This window comes from Nilaparvata lugens, chromosome X (genome assembly GCF_014356525.2).
Source record: "Nilaparvata lugens isolate BPH chromosome X, ASM1435652v1, whole genome shotgun sequence".
NCBI classification, from domain to species: domain Eukaryota; kingdom Metazoa; phylum Arthropoda; class Insecta; order Hemiptera; family Delphacidae; genus Nilaparvata; species Nilaparvata lugens.
Window position 1 is genome coordinate 2,552,114 of NC_052518.1, and position 16,725 is coordinate 2,568,838.

General features: G+C 32.6%; 1 protein-coding gene across 1 annotated transcript in view; it reads right to left on the reverse strand.

Annotated features, from left to right (window-relative positions):
* The window catches only part of LOC111053686, an 80,951-nt gene that overhangs the window by 24,600 nt on the left and 39,626 nt on the right, over positions 1 to 16,725 (reverse strand). Inside the window, exon 2 of the mRNA XM_039442233.1 lies at positions 10,731 to 10,936. Within this exon, the coding sequence (XP_039298167.1) occupies positions 10,731 to 10,936 (206 nt within the window). The remainder of the gene's footprint in view (positions 1 to 10,730; positions 10,937 to 16,725) is intronic.

Consider the following 16,725-nt stretch of genomic DNA (forward strand, 5'->3'; position numbering starts at 1 on the left):
ATTTTCATGATGGTTAGCCTACATCATGGATTTTCTGAGATTTACACATGAATTTTCGAGAAAATGGAAAATTTCAATTTTTCATTATTTTCATGATGGATAACCTACATCATGGATTTTCTGGGATTACATCATGGATTTTCGAGAAAATAAAAAATTTCAATTTTCATGATTTTCATGATGTTAGCTACATCATGGATTCTCGAGAAAAAAAAAAATTCAATTTTCTCATGATTTTCATGTTGGTGTTTCATCATGGATTTTCGAGAAAATAAGAAATTCAATTTTACATGAATTTCATGATGGTTAGCTACACATGGATTTTCTGAGATTACATCATGGATTTTCGAGAAAATAAAAAATTTCAATTTTCATGATTTTCATGATGGTTAGCCTACATCATGGATTGAACACGCCCCTTGCTTCCTATTGGCTGGGGGCGGGGACAAAAATGGCCGACTGGGGCGGGGGGGTGGAGGGGGCAGTACCAAAATGGCTGACTAGGGCTGGGGGGGGGAGGGGAATGGCTGACTAGGCAGGGGTGGGGAGGGGGGCGTGGCCACGCCCTTGACTATTGCTGGGGGCGGGGACAAAAATGGCCGACTGGGGCTGGGGGGGTGGAGGGGGGAGGCCACACCCCTCGATTTCTATTGGCGGGGGCGGGGCCAAAATGGCCGACTGGGGCTGGGGGGGTGGAGGGGGCAGTACCAAAATGGCTGACTAGGGCTGGGGGGGTGGAGGGGGAATGGCTGACTAGGGCAGGGGGGGTGGGGAGGGGGGGTGGCCACGCCCCTTGATTCCTATTGGCTGGGGGCGGGGCCAAAATGGCCGACTGGGAGGGGGGGGTGGAGGGGGGAGGCCACCACCCTCGATTTCTATTGGTTAGGCAGCTCTCTCAAAACTCCACTACTGATCTGTCTCTCAGATAACTTTCTACAACTGGAAATATTAGGCTCAAATCCCGAAGAAATGTATCCAAATAGTATTCAAGTTGCATTGAGGTTTGAAAGCTATGTTAAGCTCTACCTACTTGTGTGAAGCATTTTTTCAAGTATGAAATTCATTAAAAAATCGATATAGGAACAGACTGACTGATGAACAAAATTGGACAACTACTACAACGTACACTCCAAACGTCAAGAAAATAATTGATGACCAAAAAAGAGTTCCACTGCTCTTATTGAAATGTACATTTCAACTTTTGTTATACTTATTACTATGAGATAAGTAGATTTCAACACTAGAAATGTATCTTTATAGGCAATAAAAGTGTGAAAATTTAATTTTGCGTACCGTACTTTCTTCAGTCTTATATTCCTTGTTAGCTCATTAGAAGATTTATAAATGCTATTCTAGCTCACAGGCTCGTAAGTTTGGCGACCATTGATATAAAGCTAGGTTTAGAGAGCTATATAGCAGAGCTACATGTAGCAGAGCTTTATAGCTCTGCTACATGCTCAAAACGTGACACTGGAAATCTGCTATATAGCCCGGCTATATAGCAATTTTCTCAGCTATATAGCAGAAATTGAGCTATCCAAAGTTTTCGGTAAACATCAAAGAGAACCAGAGCTACATGTAGCTCTGCTATATGTCAATTTTGGTTTATAGCAGAGCTAGATAATATGTAGCTGCTCTGTCCTTGAAGGAAGGCTGCCGCAACTGTTTGCAGCTGTTTAGTGCCTCCTGGATTTACACCTGATCACCTGATATACTGTACTCATTTGTTGTCAGAGTGCTAGTAGGCTACTGCGAATTACAAGCAATTCTTTCTGATTTATAATCATATTATTGTGCAAAAATGGAGAGTGAATTTGACTGGAATAAAGACAATATTAGAAGAAAGTTCTTGAAACTACCATCACAACGAATTTCATAAGTCAAATCGTTCTATATCACAGTCTATATCGTTCTCATTTCGGTCTTTCAAAAGATCACTACAACTGTAAAGTTTTCTAGCCTGAAGTGAGGGTCTTATCCAATATCTTCTTTCTCTTCTCTGTGCTGAAAATATCACAGTAGCTGCGGCGAAAGCAGCCACTGCTGCAAGAACTACCTTCTTCTTCGGCATCTGACTGGGAACTGAACAGTAAAATTTATTCCAAATATCTTGCAGAGCTACATATAGCTCTGCTAGATAAAATTAGCGTTAAAATCTACTTATAGCAGAGCTACATCTAGCAGAGCTACATCTAGCAGAGCTATATGTAGCTGACAGAGCTATATGTAGCTCAAATTTTATATAGCTCTCTAGCTACTTAGTGTAAACGTAGCTTAACATGGGATGGTAAACTATTGGAAAGGGTGACCAACTCTATGAATATCTTGGGACATTTATCTCTGCAGATGGGAAAGTTGATGAAGAGATTAATATTGGAATGGGTAAACAACTATGAATATCTTGGGACATTAATCAATGCATATGGATAGTTGATGAAGAGATAAACAATAGAGTAAGGAAAGCCAACCAAGTGTATTACAAGCTTAGCAGAACCATCCTGGGAAAACAGGAAATAAGCCAGGGAACTAAAATGAAAATATACAAGTCAATATTCAAGCCAGTCCTATTCTAAGGAACGGAATGCCTCTCAATGATAGAAGAGCACAACAGTATTAGCTACGTTAAGTTCATGAACTTGGAATTGTGTTCTATTAGAGCGACTCTTTACAGAGAGAGTTCTTTTGAAGAGATTCTAAATAACTTGTTACTTTTCTGACATATCACATACTACTAGTCGCATATTGAGACGAGATGTGTCGCGACATGACGTGACTCGAGTCTGATAGATGAGTTGATCATTATCATATGATCATATAACAATTTTCACAAGTGCTAGTTTCGTCTCGATGTTAAGGCTGTGCAAAGGCTAAAAATGAACTTTCTACTGGTGATATTTTTCAAAGTTTTTCGATTTGTATATCATCAAGCTATCAAAATGAAAAAGTTTTCTTAAGAAAACATTAATTACGGACTCATATGTTATGGAAGTGCATATACAACAAATTTGAAACCTATTATTGTAGCACAAAAGCATTTTATAAGATTGATTTGTGGCAAGCCAAGGATCGAACACTCGCTACCCCTGTTCAGATCCCTTAATGTATTACCAGTCACATATTCCTTTTTGTTTAAAGCAGTTTTGGATACTTTCAAAAATAAAAGTCAATTGACAACATAAACCCATATCGCTGATTATAATGTACGCTATAGAAATAGAGTTCAATTACATAGACCTAGGCTTGAGCATAACAGAAGATTTTTTAGATATGTAGGTGGTAAGCTTTACAACGCCTTGCAACCTGACTTACAGGAGTGTCAATATAGCCAAATAGTAAAGGCCAGATTAAAAAAATTCATTGTTGCGATTGATGATACACAGTTGTTTTATGAAAATTTTCATGCTCGAAAGTTGATATTTTGTTTTTCATGTTTGATTTAGTTTTTGTATGGTTGGGAATTTGAATTATTTATGTAATTATATTGTGTCATAGCACTTATATTTTGCATGGCTTCATCTGTTGACTGAAGAATAGATAATTATCATTTGGAATGTGCTGCCCGCACGGAGAACTGTTTAAATTGCAATATGATTTATTATTTTTATTTCAATTTTTTTCTCTTGATTCTTTTTTAAAATTGTGTAGTCTCTTAAGATTTTGTATACTATATTAATGTAAGACTCTCTATATTCCTTCTTTCATTTTTTTCTATCTTTTGTTTGATCATTTTCTATTGTGATTAAATATACGAAGAAAGGCCCCACACAGGATTACCTTTGGGGCATTTAGACTACGTGGGTGTTTGCTACACCAGTTATGTTATTTTATTTCAATTTTTTTGTACAATGTTTGTTGGTGGTCGAATAAATTTTTTTTTCCGGTCACTAATTTTTGAGATATGAACGCCTAAAGTTTCAATTTTTGGGACAGAACATTTCAAGTTAAGTAGGAGATAAATCCATGAGATTTGGAAGATAGATTAGATTCTTCATGGTATTTTTGATCTAATAAGACAAAAATTTTCTGAAAATATCAATTTTTGAGGAAGTTATTCAATTCACTAAAAATGACCAAAAATAACTTTTAGTTGTGTCATATTTGGTCATTCTTGGTAAATTGAATAACTTTCTCAAAAATTTATATTTTTCAGAGAATTTTTGTTTTATTAGATCAACAATACATGAAGAATCTATCTTCCAAATTTCATGGCAAATTTCATTTATCTCTTACCGAACTTGAAATGTTCTGTCCCAAAAAATTAAACTTTAGGCGCTCATATCTCAAAAAGTAATGATCGGAAAGAGAATGTTTTCTTGAGAGAACTTTTTCATTTTGATAGCTTGATGATATACAAATCGAAAAACTTTGAAAAATATCACCAGTAGAAAGTTTATTTTTAGCCTTTGTACAGTCTTAATATAAAATTATCATATGTTAACTCATCTATAGTGAGGTCCACGTTATAATGGCAGTGTTTGATTAGCAATGGTATTGCTATCCTTGTCTATCATTCAACAAAGCGGATAGCGCTATTTCTTTCTCGCTTTTGCTTTGTTGCCAGATCGTCTTTTAACAATGTACAATTAACAAAATATTTCATCTTAATCATGAAAATCGATTATGACATTATTGAAAAATATAATTTATTGCTTAATAAAATATAAATGGTTATTTTAAACGAGAATGAGCAGTTAATATAACAATGTAGAATTAACAAAACATTTCATCTTAATCATGAAAATCGATTATGAAATTATTGAAAAATATAATTTATCGCTTAATAAAATATAATTGATTATTTTAAACGAGAATGAACAGTTGATATTACATCAATAAACCTGTATCAGCTACCATCTATAGAAGGCATTGACAAACATTGTTTTCCTATCTTTCTTCACTACCTTTATAACGTGGACCACACTATAGGAGTCTAAGGTCACGTCATGTCACGCCACGTCGCGTCTCAATATGCGAAGGTAGAATAAGAAGAAGAAGAACGAGAAATTGAAGGTATGGATGGGGGAGGATTGATTGATTGAGTACTTTATTTATTTAGATTACAATATAGGTCTATACTGGCTTAAACACTTATATACAATAGCTTACAATACAGCAAAATTATAGATGAATTTACATAATATAGACTAAGAAAATAATTATTGAACTGTATATGATATGAAAAAGCAATTTGTAATATAATAACTATAGATAATAATTATATTGTTATGCATCTACATATATTGGCGGAGCTTTGGACATATCAATGTCCATTCTTCGGAAAGAATATTAAAAATATCCTCCCCACTAACTCTCTACCAAAAGGAGGTGTGGGAGGAAGAGGTGATGGGTGGTGAGGAGGGAGATTTCCCAGTCGTAGTCAAAATTATTTTCGAATATGCGCAGCAGAGAAATGGAGAGAGATCATCAGCCAATCACAATCGATGAAAAAATGGCTGCTTATGAACAAACAAAACTCAGTGAGCAAATAGGGGAAGTGTAGAATTAATAAATGAATTGAGAAAAGAGAAATATATATAGGCAGAGAGAGAAAGAGACAGACAGACAGAGAGAGTAAGAAAAGCAAATTACAACCCTGATATGAAATCAAAATTATTTGAACAGCGTCTCAATCTTCTTCGATTACACCTTCGATAAAAAAAAGGGCTGCTATATGAACGAACAAAGATCACTGAGTGAAGAGAGGGAAAAATGTAAAATCAATAGATGGAATGAGAAGAGAGAGAGAGTGAGAGTGAGAGAGAAAGAAAGAGAGAAAGATTGGTTGAGATTAGAGCTCTTGATTCATTTAAATTACAATATATTCTGGCTTATACACAAATTTACTAATTTTATGATAGTATAGTTAATTATTCAACTATTCTTACAAATTGATGAAAAATCAATAGATGGATTGAGAAGAGAGAGAGAGAGAGTGGGAGAGGAAGATTAGTTTAGATTAGAGTTTTTGATTCATTTATGTTACAATATATTCTAGCTTATACACATTTTTACTAATTTTATGATAGTATAGTTAATTTTCCAACTACTTTTACAAATTGATGGAAAATCAATAGGTGGATTAAGAAGAGAGAGAGAGAGAAAGATTAGTTTAGATTAGAGTTTTTGATTCATTTAAGTTACAATATATTCTGGCTTATACACAAATTTACTAATTTTATGATAGTAGAGTTAATTATTCAACTATTCTTACAAGTTGATGAAAAATCAATAGATGGATTGAGAAGAGAGAGAGAGTGAGAGAGGAAGATTAGTTTAGATTAGAGTTTTTGATTCATTTATGTTACAATATATTCTGGCTTATACACAAATCTACTAATTTTATGATAGTATAGTTAATTATTCAACTATTTTCACAATTGATGAAAAATCAATAGATGGATTGAGAAGAAAGAGAGAGAGAGAGAGAGAGAAGAGATAAAATAAAGCAATTTACAAAATAATAACATTTTCAAATAGCGAATGAAAGAAAGAAAAAAAACAAAATTTCTTTCTAATTTGAATCAGTGAAAATAATACTATAAGAAAAAAGAGAAAACTGAAAAGTGAAAACGGATGAAACGACAGTTCAAAATCCATAGATCAATAGAGATTGATTGATTGATTGATTGAGTACTTTATTTATGTAGATTACAATATATACTGGCTTATACACTTATATACAATAGCTTACAATACAGCAAAATTATAGATGAATTTACATAATATAGACTAGGAAAATAACTATTGAACTGTATATGATATGAAAAAGTAATTTGTAATATAATAACTATAGATAATAATCATATTGTTATGCATCTACATAAATTGGCGGAGCTTTGGACATATCAATGTCCATTCTTTGGGAAGAATATTAAAAATATCCTCCCCACTAACTCTCTACCAAAAGAGAGAGAGAGAGAGAGAGTGTGTGAGAGAGAAAGATTAGTTTGGATTAGACTTCTAGATTCATGTAAGTTACAATATCATATTCTGGCTTATACGCTTATCTACTAATTTTAGGATAGTATAGTTAATTCTTCAACTACTTTTACAAATCATTTATCACAATGAAGATTGAATACTATTCGAATAACGATAATAATAATTATTGCAATGTAGGCTAACTACATGAATCAGCGGTGTTTCAACAAATAGATACCAATTCTCTAAAAATGATATAAAATAATATCCTTTCCATCAACACACGACGGGAATGGTTTCAAGGTAATATTTAAATGAAAAACCTTACTTGATGAATTGAGAACTAGATGTTTAGAATACCAGAATAATGAAGCCAGTTACACACACATCAATTTTAGGACGTTCAATGTTTTGCCGTCCTTTTGAATTTCATCAGATGAAACGGAACTTGATAAACATCATCTGTTTAATCTAATAGAATTTATAAAGACGGCAACAAATCGATGTTTGTTAGCTGGCTCAAGATAAATGATTTATTGTGATGAGTAATAGTGAATTTGATATGGTTAAAGGAATAAATAAATAAATTGTTAAATGAATAAATAAATAAATCAATGGTTGAAGGAATAAGGAATTTAACACATGGTGAAGATATTCATAAATGGATGATTTGTATGTAACATTGGACACTGATTAGAGAAAGAAGAGGGAGTGAGAGATGAGATGAGATGAGATAAGATGAGATAAGATTAGATTAGAGTTCCTTATTTATGTAAGTTACAATAAATATTCTGGCTTATACACTAATACAATAAACGACGGACAGTGTAGCTGATTATCCAACGAACTTTACAGAGTATGAAAAATTATTAATCAGAATTAAGATCGAATGCAATTTATATTTACACAGTTGTAATGTAACTACATAATACATAAATCGGAGATGTTTCAACAAACCTGTTGCTTGGTACAAGAACTACCTATGTCAAAATATCAACTTTCTCACAAATCAGCTTGAAAGTTCACCTTGAATTTTCGAACTACGGCATTTCGATACGGAAATGCGAGTGCTAGAAGTGTAGAAGTCGACATTTGTAGTTCTGGCACGGAGTATAAAATGACAATCTAATAAAATATGTCTTCATTGGTAGTTTTCACACTCTGAGAGTGGAGTTACTAAATACTAAAACTAACTTACTAAATCATGACATTGGTAGTATAAATTCTATAACTTTCTATTGCTTTGAAATAGGACATTAGCACTTCTGGACCTGAAATATTCGATATTATTGATGTATTAGTGTATTAAACTCATTTTTGAAAAAATTGATATTGTTAGTTTTTGCACCAAGCCACAGAAATAATAATTGTCGACTCTCTGGAAAGGATATACAATAATATCCTTCCCATTAACAGACGATCGGGAGATTGATTTTGATTGATTAATTGCCTTTATTAGGGCGGAGTTAGGACTCCTGGTCCACTCTACCACACAACTCTTTGTAATGAGAAAAAAAATTACATAAATAGATTACACAATAGATTACAAAAGAGAGTAGAGAGTAGAGAATCTAGGAGGGAGAGAGAGATGTGAGACAACAACCCAAATCCAGAAACAAAATCATTTGAACAACGTCCTAATCGTATTTATTTCAACTTCCGATAAAAAAATGACTTCTATATTATGAACAGACAAAACTCAGTGAGTAGATAGAATGAAGTGTGAAAATCAATAGATGGATTGCGAAAAGAGAGAGAGAAATTAATTGAATAATTGCCTTTATTAAGGGCAGAGTTAAGACTCCAGTTTCTCTCTGCCACACAACCCTAAAGAGAGAGAGAGATTAGATTAGATTTATTTATTTATGTATGTTACAATATGTACTGGCTTATACACTAATTTACATTAAATGACGGTAATGCTAATTATTCAACGAATTTTACAAAGTATAGATAATTAATCAATGAGAATAAAGATTAAATGCAATTAGAATAACGATAATATAATATTGTGATGTAACTTCATAAGTCGGCGTGTTTCAACAAATAATTGCCGATTCTCTGAGGGTCGTTTGCATAATCCCAGTTTAAAATAAATATTATTTTAAACTGGATTAAATCCGTATCAAGTCTCGTTGCTATAATGTGTTTTATTTTAAGTTTAAGCCACAAGCTGATTTAATTTCGTTTAAACTTTGACTGTGCAAATGGCCCTAAGAAGGATATAAATTAATTTCCTTTCCATCAACCTTAACCTGTTTCAGTTAAGCAATTATTTATAAAAGCTATTAGTCTTCATTAGAAAAAATAGCATCAATTTTACAGAAATACAGCATGATTACCCTACTAGGAATAGATTAAATATAAATATTCAATTTCCCCGGCTTGGTAATTCTATCCAACTTTCAAATTCTTTCCACCTAGCCCACTGGTTTTACAGAAATGTTCCCCCAGAACTAACACCAAATTTAATGAGCGTTGCACTGTCGCTGTTTACAGGCGGAGGGTTTTTTGTGTGGCTCCTTAGCATCGGGACTCAAGCGGCGGACGCTCTACTTCTTTCGCCCAATATTTGAAAAATTAGATCTTCCGTTTTTGGTTCTCTTTTTTCCAAATTTTCCATTTTCTTTAAAGTTTTTTCTCGTTTGCTTTAAAGCTGAATAAACCCCTGATTGCTGTCGGATAGTTCTCAATAAAATGTTTTTTATAAAAATCAATCCAAACTTTCACTCGAAGTATATATATATATTTTATTTGTTAAATTATAATTTACGTATAATATCTTTCCAATTACTTACCGTATATAATTAATTTATTTTCTCCATATTGTTAGATGTGATACATAATTATTATAAAATGAATATTGTTTGCTTTATGCGACTCCTCCACGCACACAGACCTGTCATCCAAGCGGGGAACCTATTCATATGTATTTTTTTATGTAATTTCATTGTATTTTAAATGAATAAATAAATTTGATTTGATTTGAAAACACACGACCGGGAGAGAGAGAGATGAGGTTAGAGTTCTTTATTTATGAAGAGATTGTTTGATTATGTGCCTACATTGGGACGGAGTTAGGACTCCAGTTTCTCTCTGCCACACAACCCAAAAGAGGTAGAGATTGATTGATTGAGTACTTTATTTATGTAGATTACAATATATACTGGCTTAAACACTTAGATACAATAGCTTACAATACAGCAAAATTATAGATGAATTTACATAATATAGACTAAGAAAATAATTATTGAACTGTATATGATATGAAAAAGCAATTTGTAATGTAATAACTATAGATAATTATATTGTAATGCATCTACATAAATTGGCGGAGCTTTGGACATATCAATGTCCATTCTTCGGAAAGAATATTAAAAATATCCTCCCCACTAACTCTCTACCAAAACGTTAATTTAATTAATTAAACTAAGGATTTATTTATTAATGGAAATATTGTAAAAGTTTTAATTAATATAAATATTTAAGAGAAAAAACAGAAAATTGATAGAGTAAAATAATTATATAGGTAGATAAGATCAAATTATTGATTAATAAAATGAAGTAGGCTGAAAGTAGATCAGGGTAATCAACTTTAAGTAATATACAGCAGTAGCAGTGGATAATTAAAATAACATGAGTTTATATAATATATATACAATTCATTCTATAACAGGTTAAAAGGGTTTGTATTTGTGGGATGGGTGGGGAATGGTTGTCATGTGATCGTTCTAGGGCCAGACAGTTTCAGAGAGAGAGAGAGAAAGAGAGAAAGAGAGAGAGAGAGATGATGATGATGAACTACTCACATGGTGGTCATCCCAGGGCGAAGATTTGATCTTGGTGAAGATGCCCCCAAAGGCTAGAATCAACAGCACCACACCTATGGTGATTGCTTTGAGAGTGAGCACAGTCAGACCAACGAGCAGTGTGGTAATAACGCCCAGTTTGTACATAATTGGCAACAATGCCATTTGCAGCCTCTTCCTAGCTCCAATACCGAATGTTCTTCCCTCTGCAACACAAAGGAAACAATTCGCACAGTCAGTTTGTTTTCACTTACAACGTGTTATCGACAAACACCTGTCGAATTGTAAAACTTTACAAGTATCTAATAAGACAATAATCGGCTACAACATAAATTCAGGGGCGCCATTTAAGGGGGGCAGGTGGCCTAGCCCCCCCCCCCCAAGGATCAGATGAATAATGAAAATGCGGGTCTATCTACACGAATCCTTAGAATCTCATACTGATTTAATACTTTTTTTAAACAGCAGTAGTATAATTCCTTCTACAGTATCAACAATGTAGCAAAATTACCTTGGAAGTATGGCTACGGGTACGGAGTAATAAAGAATATATTTTTCTCTGTGGTATAGTTAAAGCTTAAATATAGAATGGGTACAATTATTGATGAGGGCACAATAAGTAAGTTATTACATAAATTTCAACGTGAGAATTAACAAGTTGCAAGATGTCACAGTGAAAGCAAAAGAAAGGGCACAATCAAAAATATATGTAAAGAGTTGGTGAGAATTATGGGAACAGCTAATTGTTTCTTTAGCTTTCTAACTGAAAGTTATTTTCCAATTGGAATATGATTTCAAAATTAGTAAAAAGAGCGTCAATGAGTGGATTAAGAGGGAATATTTCTTTACCTTAAATATAGCAATTTAATTTAGATTATTTTATTTTCATTTTATAGTCTTTTCTCTGCACAATATTTGTTTGATTTTTTATGATTCTGCTGTTATAAAATTTTGTAATTATAAGTTAAATTTAACTTTAACTTTCTGCATTATTTCGAAATATTATGTTTTTCTTTTACTGTTTTGCAACTCTCACCAGCGGGCAAAGATTTTCTTTTTGCTGATGATGCCTAGATTTTATATTTTATTCAAGTATATGTATGAGTAATTATGCTTATTTATTTATATTTTTAATGATAGGTCATATTATAAAGATTTTGTAATATGTTTTGGATATTCTAATTGGCAATAAATGAAATTGAATTGAATTGAATTGATCCCCAATGAAATTGTTAAAACTGTCATTGTAAAAGAAAATTTTATCTTTTTCCATGATTTTTAAGAAATCTGTTTCAGTGTATTCCTACTTTAGGGCCTCTCTGTAGGCCTAAATTTCTAATAAATACTTCATGATTAACTAATAATGTAGGCCTATATGCTTGTATTGATACTTCAACCACATTTGTATAAAACTGGAGAAAATGAAGCATATAATAACATCTTCGAATGTAACATTTATGGGGAAACCCAGGACCCTCTATCCTTTGGGCGTATTCCTTTCCCCCCCTCATACCTCGTGGTTTTTGCCCCTCCTAGCAGTTTGGTGAAATGGTGCCACTGCGTAAATTTATAACGTGTTATAGACAAATACCTGTCAAATTGTAAAACATTACAAGTTAGTAACTTCTAAGACAAATTTGCTTTAACATAAGATAGACTTGAGTTTACACTAGCTATTCAATAAAACAATATTGTTAAAGCCAATTCTATAAGAACTTTTAGAGTACGAAAAATTACAACAGCTTACACATGAAATAGATTCATCACTATCAAGAGTTATAACTTCAAATATCAAACCATCTTCTGATGGATAATCAGGATTAATACGCACCCTTTATTTTTTAAAAAAATTTAAAATAGTTTAACAACTAGTTTCGGTGATATTACACCATCGTCAGGTTATAAAACAAATTAATAAAATTTTGTTTTATTAATTTAAAGAATAGCCCATTTCAATAAGTGTTTTTACTAGTTATTCACTATGTGAAAGTGACAACATCTTTTTTATTCCATCTTGAAATAAATTTGTTCCTATCATTTTCACTGCCCGCGCTTTCTAGCGTAACACTGTGCAACTACATTAAGCTTTTTCCTACTCAAGTTCTCGTCTGTGCACCTTCTATCAAGGTTTTTAATCAAATTCGGGGCGAAATTTATCGATTATTACTATCAAGAAACTTTCCTTGATGGTTAAAGAACTCACTAAACGAATTTCAATGTGATTGACATTGCATTTGTTACTTATAACTGACTTTTAGTATCCTGCCTCTCGCCAGAGTTTTGTGCGATGTAATAAAATGCCCACCTTCTACAGAGCTCAACTTCACATAGAGAAAGCGGGACATTAAGTCTAATCCATTTTTCTGGAGAATCATTTTGATCAAGTACCTTTGAGGGTCTTGGCATAATGATTCATTTGATACATTAATAAAGGCGTCTTCAATTTTACATCTGCTTTATCATAATTAGGGAAGGGGTTCATCCATGTTGATAATGCAGTAGTTGCAACTAAACTGTATAATATAATAGACTGCTCATCTTGTAGGGTTCCACTCTACATAGAGAGATAGAGAACAAATTAATGCTAATAGGCAAAATTCATTTTATTGAAGAATCATATTGACCAATTACCTTTCAGGTCTTATTATTCATAGATATGAAATGTTGCAATGGGTGTGGAATCTTCAGTTTTGCAACAATTGATAAGTTGTCAGAGAAATTTTATGGGAATTTCTACAACAAAATTTTTGAGTTTGCAGATTTGTTTGTACTAATTGCATATTAAACATATCAAGATTCTCCAATTTCCATGCAATATTTTGTTTCGTTTCAGGGCTTATAAATCTCCAAAGATGTATCAAAGTAATTGATGCTATAATCAATAAAATTTTCATTCTCAATCTACATTAACAACGAAGAAATTCTATCAATCGTTTTATTGACGTTTTTGGGCACTGAGCTGAATTTCGACACACCAAATCAATAAAATTAAGAAGGAGCGAGTCAGAGGATCTCCTCACAGAGTTAAACAGTTAAAAAAGCCATGTTTCAAAAAATTCAATGCTGATAATGTAATAAAATTGTTATTAGAATAATTCTAATCAAAAAAATACAAGATTCTAATTACTTTGAATCTGGTAATCGTTTACAAAGTACAGAGAATGCTGAAAATATGCTCCGGCTTTCTTGAGGCATAGACGCTCGTCCCATGTCTTTAGTGACGTCTACGTTATAATGACAATATTCGATTAACATTGGTGTTGCTATCGTTGTCTATCAATTGTCAAGATAACGCTTCCCTTCTCTAGATCCCCAAGGTTTCCAGATCGTGTTCTGTACAGTATTGTAATGATGATGATATTGAAATAAATTTACTCATTGGGAACATTTAAAAAGGTTTAGAAATAGGACTATTCCAATCAAACTCTTATGCTCATTGAGTTGAATTTCCAATGTGACTTTTTTTGTTATTAGAAATTTTGCTAACTTGTGTCCGGGAAGACTCAAATTTTATGCATCGTTGAGGTATTCTCACGGAACTGTATTCCAGTTAGTGATGGAAAATACACGAGTATTTGAGAATATTTCGAAATTGTGCTCTGTCTCCCCGAGGACCGTCGTCTCGGTGGAGGAAGGGGAACATAATTTGCGTGAAAAAATCTGTTCCAATCAAGTCACGGCCGGAATAACTTTGAAATCCAGAGGTAGCCTCAGGCCTCGAGGGCCCAAAATTGACTTGTTTGATTTGTAAATTTGTTAGATTCTTTCACGTGCATTATGTTGAAATAGTTTATCAATAATTAGGGAAGTTAATGACTGAATGTTTATAGAAAATATTAGTGAATCAACAATAGTGTAGTGAAAATTTTTGATGATGGATTTATAAATTAAACGATTGTGAGGCCATTATATTTCCTAGCTCATGCTAAAAACCCTTGAATGACCGAGTCCCCAATTATTCATTGTAGTAATGAAATGAATAAAGTTCATGCTACCATTGTAAAAAGTTAGAATTCCAGATGAACAGTTAGCGAAATCTTACAGACCGTTTTCTAGACTTTATAATGTGCAATACATTTTTACAGATTATTTTTGTTGTTGAAATTCAAGTAATTTCAATTATTAAAAAAATTTAGAAGTTAAATGGAAATCAAAAGTTTGTTGTTAATAAATTCCCATGAGTTAAATAGAAAGAAATAATTTGTTGGTAATAAATTCCCATTTACTCGCAAATTTAGTATTTAGATATCGATCTCTTCTACCCCATCTGGGGGAGGTTCCCATCATTTTCAATGCCCGCGCTTTCTAGCGTAACACTGTGCAACCACATTAAGCTTTTTCCTACTCAATTTCTCGTCCGTGCACCTTTTATCAAGGTTTTTAATCAAATTCGGGGCAAAATTTATCGATTATTACCATCAAGAAACATTCCTTGATGGGTAAAGAACTCACTAAACGAATTTCGATGTGAATGACATTGCATTTGTTAATTATAACTGACTTTTAGTATCCTGCCTCTCGCCAGAGTTTTGTGGGATGTAATGAAATGCCCATCTTCTACAGGGCTCAACTTCACATAGAGAGAGAGGGACATTAAGTCTAATTCATTTTTCTGGAGAATCATTTTGATCAAGTACCTTTGAGGGTCTTGGCATAATGATTCATTCGATATAATAATCAAGGCGTCTTCAATTTTACATCTGCTTCATCATAATTAGGGAAGGGGTTGTTCATCCATGTTGATAATGCAGTAGTTGCAACTAAACTGAATATAATATAATAGACTGCTCATCTTGTAGGGTTCCACTCTACATAGAGAGATAGAGGACAAATTAATGCCAATATGCAAAATTCAATTTATTTGAGAATCATTTTGACCAATTACCTTTCAGGTCTTATTATTCATAGATATAAAATGTTGCAATGGGTGTGGAATCTTCAGTTTTGCAACAATTGATAAGTTGTCAAAGAAATTTCAAGTTAATTTATAAAACAAAATTTTTGAGTTTGCGGATTTGTTTGTACTAATCGCATATTAAACATATCAAGATTCTCCAATTTCCATGCAATATTTTGTTTCGTTTCAGGGCTTATAAATCTCCAAAGATGTATCAAAGTAATTGATGCTATAATCAATAAAATTTTCATTCTCAATCTAAATTTACAACGAAGAAATTCTATCAGTCGTTTTATTGACGTTTTTGGGCACTGAGCTGAATTTCGACACACCAAAACAATAAAATTAAGATGGAGCGAGTCAGAGGATCTCCTCACAGAGTTAAACAGTTAAAAACGCCACGGTTGATTGTCAGATCTGAGTCATAACATTTATATTGTATCTGGTTCGTTGATGTTCATTATGTATTTTTCAAAATATATTTTTGTTACTCTGTAAGTATTTAAAGACATTCAATACATACAGCTGGTGGATTGTCATCACTTTAGTTCCATTAAAGGCTTGAATAGAAGGGTATATCATGGGTCTATTTAGTATTATTTTTATAATCATTTTTTGTATTACAAATAGAGCTAATAGATGAGTGTTGAATGCTCCCCCCCAAACCACTAATCCATATTGCAGTAAGGACTGTACAAAAAGGTTAAGAGATAGGACTATTTCAATCAAACACTTATTCTGATTGAGTTGAATTCTCAGTGTGACTCTTTTGTCGTTAGAAATTTTCACACATTAAAATTTTGCTAACTTGTGTCCGGGAAGACTCAAATTTTATGCAGGGTTGAAGTATTCTCACAGAACTGTATTTCCGTTAATAATAATAATAATAATATAATAATAATAATAATAATATAATAATAATAATAATAATAATAATAATAATAATAATAATAATAATAATAATAATAATAATAATAATAATAATAAAGCTTTATTGACATTCTAAATAGAACAAAAGCCTCTCATATGAGGTAATGATATTTTTTGCTGGCAGCTTGACAGTAAATTCAATAACTATTTACAAATTTACAATTTCTT